General features: G+C 40.0%; 4 protein-coding genes across 4 annotated transcripts; 2 read left to right on the top strand and 2 right to left on the bottom strand.

Annotated features, from left to right (window-relative positions):
- Window positions 1–1,038: 1,038 nt before the first annotated feature.
- LOC106653080 (DDB1- and CUL4-associated factor 8-like protein 2) lies at window positions 1,039–3,407 on the bottom strand. Its single transcript, XM_014372327.2, has 2 exons — window positions 2,803–3,407; window positions 1,039–2,731 (listed from the first exon to the last, which is right to left on the bottom strand). The coding sequence occupies exons 1-2, from the start codon at window positions 2,803–2,805 to the stop codon at window positions 1,595–1,597; spliced, it is 1,140 nt and encodes a 379-aa protein (XP_014227813.1). The 5' UTR covers window positions 2,806–3,407; the 3' UTR covers window positions 1,039–1,594.
- Window positions 3,408–3,426: 19 nt separating this feature from the next.
- LOC106653031 (nucleoside diphosphate-linked moiety X motif 8) lies at window positions 3,427–4,620 on the top strand. The gene is made up of 2 exons (XM_014372251.2): window positions 3,427–3,721; window positions 3,904–4,620. Exons 1-2 carry the CDS (start codon window positions 3,665–3,667, stop codon window positions 4,609–4,611), a joined length of 765 nt encoding a protein of 254 aa, XP_014227737.1. The 5' UTR covers window positions 3,427–3,664; the 3' UTR covers window positions 4,612–4,620.
- A 226-nt stretch (window positions 4,621–4,846) lies between these two features.
- Window positions 4,847–9,477, bottom strand: LOC106653032 (sarcoplasmic calcium-binding protein 1). Its single transcript, XM_014372253.2, has 6 exons — window positions 9,321–9,477; window positions 7,976–8,093; window positions 6,445–6,611; window positions 6,236–6,365; window positions 6,028–6,131; window positions 4,847–5,965 (listed from the first exon to the last, which is right to left on the bottom strand). Exons 2-6 carry the CDS (start codon window positions 8,025–8,027, stop codon window positions 5,837–5,839), a joined length of 582 nt encoding a protein of 193 aa, XP_014227739.1. The 5' UTR covers window positions 8,028–8,093; window positions 9,321–9,477; the 3' UTR covers window positions 4,847–5,836.
- A 2,325-nt stretch (window positions 9,478–11,802) lies between these two features.
- LOC106652960 (leucine-rich repeat-containing protein 51-like) lies at window positions 11,803–12,477 on the top strand. The gene is made up of 2 exons (XM_014372169.1): window positions 11,803–11,914; window positions 11,990–12,477. Exons 1-2 carry the CDS (start codon window positions 11,803–11,805, stop codon window positions 12,475–12,477), a joined length of 600 nt encoding a protein of 199 aa, XP_014227655.1.
- Window positions 12,478–12,482: the final 5 nt, after the last annotated feature.

The following is a 12,482-nucleotide window of genomic DNA, read 5'->3' as shown; positions in this document are numbered from 1 at the left end:
GACGGTTCTTTTTCTTTTCTGCGACTACTGCATATGCAGCTTAGCTCGGTGGCCGTCGGGCGGCAGCGGCTACTATGCAGCTGCTCGCTCGCATTTGCTGCAGTTTCGACTCAACAAGAGCCATTGCTGTAGTCGATGTCAGCGTTTCACGCAAATTCGCGCACGCATTCGCTCTGACAGCCAATCAGTTGCCAGACGCGCTACATATGAAAATCTATCCTCTTACTTTTTTTTCAAAACTTATTCACAAAATTATTTACAAAAGAGCAATTTTTTTGAGGATGAAGATCAGACTCGAGTGTTGCTCAATTTCAAATGAAATAAAGCTATAATCATCACAAATGAATTCTTCCCGTAGTTTTACTTTTATTGTCTTACATGACTCATATCAGAAAGCACACATTTATTAAGAACAGCCAAAAACCGGATTTTTACACTATCCGAATAAGTGAGGAACAAATTCTAAAGCCATAATATTATAATTTATATTACAAGAATTACCCAACCCAGAGATGTTTTGAAAAAAATCCCTCTTGACTTATCATTTCTGTCTGTTGTTAAAAAATATCAGTTGGCTTTGCTCTACACTTTGGGTTTTCAATCGTTACTCATCGCTTCGAGTTTCACTCAGAAAAATTAATTTCTGAAACAATTGTTTCCACGTGAGTTGATAATTACTTTCGTCGCTTCCATCTTTTAATATTAAAAATAACATGAAATCCATAAATAGAACGTAAAATTCCAATCTCACAAAATAAATTAGAAAAACAGATAAAATTTCAATATCACCTTGACATATTTATCTTAATTCAAAATACTGATGCGTTCACTTTTCGATTATTCATTAAATTTCAATTAAAGTAAACTTAGAATGTGGTTTTGTTTGTCATTTGTATTATGTCATTGAACATTAGGACAGTCTTCTAGTGATATGCGAAAATACAAATCGAAAATCATCGTGAAATTATTAGTTTATACGAATATAATCGAGTATGATAGTTGATGTAAAATATGGGGTGAATTAATTTTTAGTAAAAATTCGATAAATTTAAGTAGTTTTCTATTTTACACATCAAGCATAGACATATTTACATGTTTTGTATTAATTTTTATCGGATCAAATTATTTGATGTAATATGTAACAATGATTAGTTTCTATAAAATTTTATAACGATATGTAATATCGTGGACAAAAATGTTAATATAATAATTTAGCAGATTCAAAGCAAACATTTTATGAACAAATCTTTAGCTCCATTTATAAATCTTGATCTTGCACTATAAAATATGTATAGTAGTTATTATCTCATAAAAGTCCTCATTGAGTTAAATAATATCTATAAAGTTCCTAATGTAATAATATCAGTCAAATCAATTGCACAAGAAAAAAAATTTCAGTTTTATCTAATTTCCAAGGTTTTAATATGTTAAAATTATTTTAGGCTGACAATGTGAAGTAAGGGCAAAGATACAAATATACATAGCCCAAGTACATTGCTCGGCCAATGTTGAAGATGCTTGTTAATATCACAAATAATTATCAGCCGCGACAACAGTGTTGTAAATAAGTCATAGCTAGGCAGCAAGTAAATTTTTATTGCCATAGTCTTATTCCGCTGTGATCCATATTCATAGCCAGGACTGGCAGGTGTGGATGAGCAGAGAAGCGCCAGGACCTCTCTTCAAGGCGCATCTCATGAACCATGTCACCGCTATCTTTGTCCCACATGTAAATGTTGTTGGAGTGCGAGCAGCCGGCCTCGGTGCTGTGCATCGAAGAGCTCGCCACGACGAATTCGCATCTAGTCCCCACGAAGTGCACGTTATAAATGGTGAACGAGTACTTGCTCTTTTGGGGCCTCGAAGTCATGTAAGTATTGATCGGATACGAGCGCAGCGTGTTGAACAAATAAATCGGATCCTCTGAGTAGGCAGCTAAAATTTCCGAACCGTCGTGAGTGTACTTGACTGTGAGAATTCGTCGAGTGTCGTCCGGATTCATCTGCGGAAAGAGTTTCTGCACTGGCTGAGAAAGATTTCGACAATCATAGATACGAATGTCTTTGAAACCACCGATACAAAATTCTGAACACTTTGTTGGATTAATGTCGATGCTGCACACCTCGTAATAAGTTGAATTGTCATGTTTAGCTATTAGCAATTCCATCGGTTTCTCCTCTCTTATATCAATATTAACTATTTTACCTTTTTGACTACCAGCTAATATTGTGTAAGGTAAGTTAGCACTGACACAAAATTTAAAGCCTCCACAAAAGTACTCTTCATCTTCAAAGTATGAGTTTTCTAACAAACGAGATTTGTTAGCTGTTAAATCCATAAGACGTATGTCTCCATATTGACCACTAGTTACAATCAGATTTTCAGTATCCGAAGGCACCCAATTCACCTGTCTAACAGTGAAATTGTGTCCAGAACTAAAAAATGCTTTGAGTTTAGGCTTTGACCAGTCCCAAATCTGTACGGCATCATTACCCCAGTAAACATTGGCCAAGAGATTACCTTTAAGGTTAAATTGTATCTCAGAAATCTGCTTATTTAAAACTGTAGGAGAGTTTTCTAAAGGTGTGGATGGTCTTAAATTTTGCAATGCATTTAAAGTAGTACAATAACTAAGTAATGATTTATTTATGTTGACACCCAGCTGCTGGTTAAACAAATTTTTGATAACTGACCACCTGTGTATAGTCTTTTTACTTGTGCCTTCCATTGCCTGAAAAATTGTACATTGAAATTATAATTTTTCAAAACAGTTATAAGCAAAATTATAAAATTTATCATCACCATGAATAAAAAGCAGTTGTAGCTTTAGAACACTTGAAGTAAACACTATGCAAAAACCAAATCATTTGCAAAAATAACAATGTATTAATTAAAAGCTATTTCGAAGAATGAAAAGTCTCAAGCACGTCCACGTTTTTTCTACTCTAACCCTTGCCATGAGTCATCAAGTATATTAAAAACACGTTTAATTATAGTGAATTCTCAATGAAGTTTCCGAAAAATCATTCGATCAGTTTTACATGTAAGAATCAAGATTAGCACGAGTCAAACATTCAGAGAGTTCCAAAATCCTCGTTTATTAAACTCTCCAACCTTTTGTTTTGGTCGCCTCTTTCGATGGCTGACCCCCTTTCTCGTAAAGCTACATCTCTTTGACAGAGCTGCAGGATCAACACTGATTTGTCCCGTTAAATCGCGCAACTTTTTCTTTACATTTATTTAAAGTTTCTAATTCTCATCGAGGCAAATCGTTAATACGCGTAAAATTGTGTATTAATCGCAACAAAGAAATATAATGTCAAAGCGTTTACACAACAACGTCAACAACAGCAGATAGCAACAGCACGCAGAATGCAGAATACACGGATCTGTCAGAGCCAAGCAGTTAGCAGAGCCAAGACAATAATAATTGTGTTGTGCGACGTTGGCTGTAGACGGCGACACAATCGCTCACAGCTGGTCGTGAATGCGCGAGTGCAGAATGCAGATGCGTGAAATTAAGTTTCTGCAATTAAAATCTTGCCGAGTATCCAAGCAGTTCCTTCAAGTCAACGCATTGACGTTATTTTTCGTGCAATTTTCAGTATTGTAGCAATCGGAAATCAAACTCACGCATTGAACACACCTTTGATGAGATACAAAAATGATTCGCTGCAAGGTGATAAGAAGACACTCTCTCGTTGACATGCAGTTAGCACTCGTAAGTTATGCATACGTAATCTACTCGCCCTGCGAATTATCGAGAAAGACGTGTGTGCGCGATCACATATATTTCCAAAATAACGATCACGTAACGCAAGGAATATTTTACCATTTTTATCGTCTAATAATCGTTACATCATTATGTCGATAAAACTTACGAATATTTTTTTTTTTATACAGAAATGGGATGAAAAAATTCATAAAAAATTTTCTACTGACAAACTCAGTGCCTGCCTATCGCCTGAAGCAATACTCAATGATAACGTACGCACTGAATTTATAAAACGTCTGAAGTTGATCAAGATGACCACGAAAGTCCACAATACTTGTAACGAAGCTGCTGTTTTGATACCATTTTGTATTCATAATGGAAAATTAGGATTATTATATACCCTGCGGTCCAATAAAGTTAGTACAAACAGAGGGCAAGTTTCATTTCCAGGTGGTATGAAAGATAAGGATGACAAATGTTTAGAGGATACCGCTCTTAGAGAAACATGGGAAGAACTGCACATACCAAAAGACTCTGTGGAAGTATGGGGTTCTGGTAATAGAATAGAGAGAAAACATGTTATTGTTACACCAGTTGTAGGTTTTATAGGTGAAGTAGATCCAAAATCATTGAAAATTAATCAACAAGAGGTAGAAGAAGCCTTTGTTCACCCTTTGGAAAAATTCTGTGATCCTGCATTATGTCGATACACACAGTTTAGAAATAATTATACTTTGCCAACATATTTAGGTGGTAATCACAAAATTTGGGGATTGACAGCTGTGATAACCCATATAGTAATGAATGCGTTACTGCCCAATGTGTATAAACATAAAATTGTAAATCTTCCTCCATTAATCAATTACAAATACCAAAGCAAAGAAATTAAATCTTGATATAAAAGAATTGTTGAGTAGATTTTGTATGTGGATAAATTACATCAACACAATTAGTAAAATAGTCGGAATTTATTTTTAACAGAATTAAATATATTTTTCTACAGATTATAATTTGGTACAAACGTCGCGTAATTTATCGCACGAAGTACTGTACATTTTATATAAAATGTAAATCTTTATATACTTTGTTTTCGATTCGATCGAAACCAATTGATATCTGTTGTGTGTGTAAGTGTGTGTATATTTTATGATATTTCATTCTAGTTACCTCCAAGCCATTCCTCATTTTATACATTAATTACGAAAAGTACAGGAGTGTATATTGAAGTGTTCGCGGATAAAAAAGAAAATTGTTCAACAGCTTTTAGTGCAGAAAATAAAAATGTTTGTCAGATCAAAATCGATTTTTTAAAAACGGCTTACCAAAATGTGTGCTTTGAAAAGTTATCTGGTAAGCGATCAATTTATTGCACATGCATCCAAGATGTATGTCAATCTCACATGCGTTATAGTTAAAGTATAAAAGAATTTTCCCAAATTTTGTACTAATATTTTCCAATTTTATTCTGACGATTTAACCGTATTAACGTGAATCAAAAAAGTCGACTAATTCCTTTTAAAACAATGGTCTCCCTCGATCAAAATTATATTTACACTAAAGATATTTATTTTATTTAATATCGATCGTATTGATTACGTGGTGTGTATCTCCAAATCGACGAGAAAGAAAAACAACATGACAAATATCACGACAAATTGCATAATTTTTATGAAATAAAAGCTACATACCAAAGGTCGTTTTACATTACTATTCATTTGATAAATTGTTTTTAAACGTATTTCGTCGTAAGTTAATTTTTCGGATCATCGTTATCATGTGCTAAAATAAATAAAAGAATACTTAAATAAATGTTTAATTATTCATTTAATAAATATATATACTTAAATATATATATTTATATTTATATATAGTATCTATATATTATTATTATTATTATTATAATGTACCTCGTGTCATCGTTTGTAGGTCAAAACAACGGGTGCACGTGTGTAGTGTGTGTGTGTATGTGTGTGCGTGTATTTTTTTCGTTTGTCAATGGCATAATATAAATCATTCGTTGTTTTGTCCGTGTGCCTTGGTAATAAAATTTAACATGTATTTTACAAGCAGAATGAGTCCTTGCAATGGTTTTCTCTGAAGCTAAGCTAGCCACAACACAGTTCAGCAGTTGTCGGGCAGTGGGCCGAACAGATGGACGGCTGGAACGTTGTCGCCCGAGTCGCCGAGATACGCCGCGTAGAGCTCCTGGTAGCGGGACAGGGTCAATCCGCCTTTTCGCTTGTCGTCGTCCTGTACAGAAAATGTCATATCAAAGCGATCACTCGTTGTGTCTTATTCTTTTTTGCACGTACATTGAGAAGCTTCTGGTAAGCCTCGTCGATGATTTCGATTTTGGGTACTGGAATTCGGGTGACGGTGTTGTATCGGTACTCCTCGACTCCAATAACGCCGTCTCCTGTTTGGAAACGATCGTTGATTATAGTTATGACTCATTTATTCGTCTCTCGATATAATTATACATTGGCAAAAGATGGAAAAAGTAGATGGTCGTTTACGCACCGTTCATGTCGACGATTTTGAAGTGATTGTCGATAAACATCTTCATGGCTTGGGGAAATTCGGCGTAAGACTTGCCGACGCAGCACTTCTTGACGGCATCTTTGAACTCCTCGGTGGTGACCATGCCGTCCTGAAAAGGTCAAAAGGTTCGTCTTTGGCTTCGTGCAAGCTGTCACCGGTCATCGTGTCGGAGCGTCAAAGCTACTCACTTTGTTGAAATCTGCGATTTGAGATATCTCGTCCCAGAGCGACAGCATGACGTGCAAATTTTCCTGATGGCGGCTGGCGTTGAATATGCCTTTGCCTTCGAGGACCGTCATCTTCAGGGCCATGCACTCGAAGTCGTTTTTCTCCAGCACTCCATTGCTGTCGGTATCTGCGTGCAGGAAGAAGGCAGCGATCGGAGAAATTGCATGGACAAGTTAGCAAGAGTGGCGCAAAGATTCACGGTCACCCAAAAGCTCGGCAACGATCCGATATATTTGACGGATGCGGAATCAAAAGAGCAGAGCGATACATTGTCTTGGCAAATGATTACTTGGCAGAGGGTCAACGACGTGCAAAATTTTTTTAAATATCTTTTTAAATATCGTTCAGCGTTAGGCAGCCATCGGTCGATGAAATGCAAAAAAAACAACAACGATAGGATCCGTTTGGTACGAAGCTCTTGAATTCCGACATGGGTGGCTTTAGCGGAGCAACGCACGAGCAGCCAAGTCGATAAGAAGCGCGGCCGGTGGCGTTGGGTGTCCTGCGAGCTCAGCGCACGAGCGATCGAACGATGGCATTGCCCTTAACCCGCTAAAAGCCGCTCGTTTATAGAGGTACGTTCCGAACGGCCGCCGGCCGAGCCAATTAATAATACTTTGATCGCAACCTTGTCAGGGACTCGATACGCCTGCAGCTACACACCTACGGATCGTTTGCATTGTTTGCGCGTCTCTCTCGTGCTCATCTGGTCGTTCGACCGAGTTACCTATTTTGTATAGACGTAGATGGGTTTCGCCGCGAGCTGCCAAACGCGCTTAATCTCTCCGATATCGAACCGAGTCTCGGGGGAGGAAGAAAGAGACACGGGACTAATTTTAAATCATCGCGCTCTTCTCGGCACTAGATTAATGTATCGCTATTGTCACCCACACCGAGGCGCAGAGTCCAACACTGCGAGCGACCTTTAATTTGATTCGGTATTGAATTACTCTGCTCGAGGCAGCCGCGCACGCTTCGCGATCAACCCCACGCGTTAATGCCTCTTGCCAAGAACATTTTGCACGATTTATTGCATTACTCTTCGATCGTTTCTCTTTCTTTTGTCGTTATTGCGCGCGAACCGGGCCGCGATCTCCCTGTCCACTGCTGCAGTCCGTGCGTCACTTTGCTACGGATCTTTTTTGCAGCGCTCGACCAAAAGGACCCACTCAGCCATCTCTATACTCGTACGTTCGCTTTAAAATAGCTGCTTTGTTTAACTCATTACTTCGCAAAGGCTCGCATAATTGACCATGCCGGCAACGGCTGACACACCGAGCACGGGCAATTATTTCGCGCCCAAAAATAGCCCCCCCGGTAATATTCCACGAATTTTTCCACGTCAAAAGTCCTCTTGCTCGTTATCTCTCTAGCTGGTCACCGAATCGGCGGTGACTCGAGGGAAAACCGATGCGGAGTAATCGCGTTTCGAGTTGAATACACACACACACACATATGCACGCAAACCTGATATGGTACGGGCCTAATTACCATAAAGATATTTGACGACAAAGTTGCAGCGGTTGTCCCAGGAGTAAGCCATATTTTTATCTCGTAGCCACTTGTTGATTCAACTCGAGGCAGTAGAACAGGAAATGCGCTTGTGCCTCTGCAAGCAAAAGAGAGAGAAAAAAAACAAAAAACTAAATCATCGTCGTCGAGCTGTGTGAAATCGATCGCAGCAAGAAAATGACCTTTACAACAATGCGATGCATGCAGGCGCGCGCGCGCGCGTGTGTGTGTATATGTAGAGGATAAATCATGAGCCGTATTAAAATAGTGCCGAGTGATTGGCTAACGCACAGTGTCGAATGTTGGCCAATTATGTTATAGAATACGTTTAGGATGACATATTAATGTATTTACAAGGTTTTCTTTTTGGCCTAATCCAAAGTACTCGGCAGCCGAAATTGCGCACCGGGAGCTTGTAACAATACAAGCTGCAACATATAAGCTATTAAAAGAACACCCAAAACCAAACAAATGTTCTCGTTAGCGCGCGCGCAAACACAAATTCGAATTAGTCCATTAATTTTGAATTTGCTATCGTCGAGCTTTCGAACTTTTCAGCTTTTTTTGATCGCTTGTTTCAACTTATTTTCCCGCAGAGTTAGTTTGTAGTTGGTTTATCGAGAAAAATTGATCAGAGTCGAGGATCGATGTTTTTTATCATCAAATATTTAGAAGCGATGATTGATTAGTTGAACGAATCAACGTCATTACGAAATGAAAAATGCAGAAGGTATTAATTTTTAGTAAAAGTAAAAAGTCTTAATGTAAAAGTATAGATTGATACGTCGATCCGTGTTTAACAATTAATGCGAGGATAACGTCGTAAATGATCGAGCTTGCAGCAGCTGCACCGGAGCTTGCGATCACCGCTCGACACGTAGACGCAAGCGAGACAGTTGGAATGCCGATGTAGGCGAGGAAGAAAAGAAAAAGTATCGCGAGACAAGGACAATAGGTCAAAGTTAATGTACAAAGGTGTGGGCGAACTATGCATGCCAGTGGTTGGTCGCCGGTAGCATGGCTACAAATTTTTTAAACGAACAAGCGTATCAAGGTGGACTACAGTGGTAGACGGAGCGCAAAGTAGAACGAGATGTTATTTGTCGTCGATTGCCAAAATCTATAGATCGACCATCTCGCCCTTTCGATCGTTAATCAAGCTTATATATTTGTCACTTTGAATTATGTCCTTATTACAGGTTGAAAGACGGGTCACGATGGGGTGTCAAGTAACGAGGATTAAAAAAGCAAACGAAATGCGAGGAAATGCGGAAGGCGAAGCAAAGTTAGGTAAACGTAATTAAGAGCAAAGTAATGATCGAACCTTTGAGAGAGTAATAAAGAAGCCGAGCCGAAACTGCACGAAGCACAAGTCAGCAGCAACAGCAAGAACACAAGCGATGACAGTGACTAGGAGGAGCCGTAGTTTTCAACTGCCAAGTAACTGTGCGCGTCCGACGATGCTTAGCTTACTCTGTGATCGTGCACCGACTCTCTCTTTCTCAGCCTCTCTCTCTCTCTCTCTCTCTCTCTTTCTCTAGCTCAAAGTACCATTCGCGCTCTGCAACTAAAAGTGCTAAGTTTAGCCCCTACTACTATACGCGGGCAGTAATGTTTCATACATGCGGCCTTATACCCTCGTCGGAAATGTCGTTGCTGCCGCCGCCGTCGCAGTTGCCGTCTCAGGTAGAAATTCTATATGAGCTCTTGCAATGACATTATTGTTATTATTATTAGGTTAATCGCTGAATTCGCGCTCACGCTCGAGAGGGAGAGAGTCCGATGCGTATAAAAATTGCTCGCTACAACGAAATTCAACACCCTCGAGCACGTAGTTGAAGCGCCAAGAGGGAGAGAAGTTGAGTCGACCATCGCCCGGGAGCGAATCCTATCGAGCTTTGTGCATTGTGCAGTGCAGCCGCGTGTTATTTTTAAATGACAAAACTCGTCGCTTGTATACAGACGTTGCGTTCATGTAGCTCCGTCGATCTGTGGCTGTGCACGCACGTGGCGTCTCATGTACATCATGCTACGAGCATACGAGCGCACACACATTGCTGAGCGAACCCGATCGCCAGACAGCGAGATGCGCCAAGGTCTGCGCGATCAATTTTTATACTTTGTAACGATCGCAGTTGCCATAATGTCATGCGATACCAGCCGATCTTTTAGAACGACGATGTTTGCTCGCCTATCGTATTGACGCGCTTCGCCCGAGCAACGAGCGAGTCGCCCATCTACGAGGATTCGAGTTCGACTCGATGCCCCGCGCGATACCGATTTCCTTTCCGCCTACACTTGTTCATTCGACCATTTCAATTTATCCAGCTTGCCTCGAGTCGAGCATTATCTTTCGTAACTGCGACCTTTTAGCTTCATAGACGAACTTTTGATCGTGGACTTTTGACTCGAACGACTGATATGGTTGTTTTGCTCGGCCCGCAAAATTAAAAGCACAAGTTGCAGATAGACCAAGATATACATCGATGTCAAGCAAGGTTGACTCTGTGTTTCTTTTAAAAATATCAGCGCGTAGACTGCTTGTCGGTTCGATCGAACGCGCCGCCTGACCAACGCTCCTGAGGCTGCCATCGGACCGTTATTGTATATCATTGTTGTCGCGCCACGCATCCAACGTAAAAATTCCAACTCACGAGTAAAATTGAACCAGACGATAGAAGCTCGACTTGCGCTTGACAATATATCGTGCAGCTATTCCAAACAGTGAAAAATGCTCTACCTCGCTCATGCATCGTAGAAAGCTCTTTTGGCGTATAGGCATTTTTTTCGCTTGCTGTATGAAATTCTACAGTTGATGAGCAAGCTGATATGTATGGTCGCAAGAAAAACGACTCGTTAACCAGTTGCCTTGGCTCGAAATCCATATGCACTACGAAACAAACCTTCCATGATTATATTATACGTATTCTTGCTGCACACGTGCACAGCTCGGAGGTAATGGTCGCATTGCGCTTCTCGTGAAATGCGTATGTATAGCTGCGCGAGTGCAATGAAATAAGAAGACAACAAGTCATATGCGCCTATACATACACACATACACCTATCGTGGAAAGAGGAAGCGAGCGAAATTAGAATTTTCAACGAAACACAAAACATACAGGCCAAGAATAAGGGTACGAAAAGACTATATGCGCCGGAGAGTGCGACAATTTAACTCTGCGACTGCTCGAGCACTCGGCGCCCTATAGCACCTACTTATATCTACACGCGCTCGACTATTATCAAAACCCTACTTAATCATACTTGAACATTTTAAATTATCCCCCTATTCCCGCCCTTTGCTCATCTTTTTCCCCCCTTTTATAATTCAACGGGCTTACCTGTATTTTGCCAAAATAAATAAAATAATTTTATTTCATCTTCGTCTGCGATCTTGAAAAATCGTCTAAGAAAACGCCGTCTGATATTATTCCATTGACGATGTAAGAATGACAAGTAAAATTAAAAAACTTACCATTAGACACGAAAGCAGATGAAGCAATAAAACTTGCTGTAACGCATCAAGTTTTATTTAAGCCAAGGACTGGCCACAAATAAATTTAATATAAAAAAGTAACGAATTTTCTATCCATAGGTCATTATTTATGATTTAATTGGAGATAAAAAAATAAAAATCTGTATAAATTTGTTCGTATACTCTAGTTTTACCAACTCAGCTGTTTGTTTGGTTATGACAAAAATTTGAATAAAAGTGTGTATCTGTCAATTTGGGAGACTCGCGACTTACATTACTGCTCATAGCACTGTTTTTTTATATTACGTTGTACCGATTGATAAAAAGGAAAATGAGTAAAATTGTATACAGCAGTCACGCAACTTACAATCGCGAAGCGAGCGAATTGATGCACGCAGGTGCCCCGATCGACCTATCCTTCAAACAGGCTCGCAACGTCAAAGGTAAGTAGGCGAAGCTGCGATTCTCATGGCAAAATCGTGACGACGATGAGCATGCAAAATATCAACGTCCGACAGATCTGTTGGATCAAAACGAACAGGAGCTGCGCATCAGCCGTACCGGCCGGCTACCAGGCAAGGGACTGCACAATCGTTACCTCACCAGCTCCATATGGCTGAGCAACAACTGCTTCAAGAACGTTTGCTGCCTGCACGAGCTGGCCAATCGTTACCTCGAAAATCCGCGCGAGCTCCGTTGGCTCGATTTGTCCTACAACCGCATCGAAGACATCGACGACGATTTGCTCAAGATCCAAAGCCTTAGTATACTCTATTTGCACGGCAATCGCGTAGAAAATATGAAGAGTATCGTCAAGTTGCGCCAGTTGAAGAGCCTGCGTACTCTCACCCTGCACGGCAATCCGATCGAGCGTAAACCCGATTATCGACAATATATAGTAGCCATACTGCCACAAATACAGAATTTAGACTTTTCACCGGTTATCGACTACGAGCGAAGGAGAGCTTTGCCTCCGGGCTTTTACAAAATGGTGCATGTTGAATAAATACC

The sequence above is a fragment of the Trichogramma pretiosum genome, unplaced genomic scaffold (assembly GCF_000599845.2).
Source record: "Trichogramma pretiosum strain Unisexual culture from Peru unplaced genomic scaffold, Tpre_2.0 scaffold8, whole genome shotgun sequence".
Lineage (NCBI taxonomy): Eukaryota > Metazoa > Arthropoda > Insecta > Hymenoptera > Trichogrammatidae > Trichogramma > Trichogramma pretiosum.
Note: the sequence above shows the minus strand (reverse complement) of the source record. Positions and strands in the feature narration are given on the sequence as shown.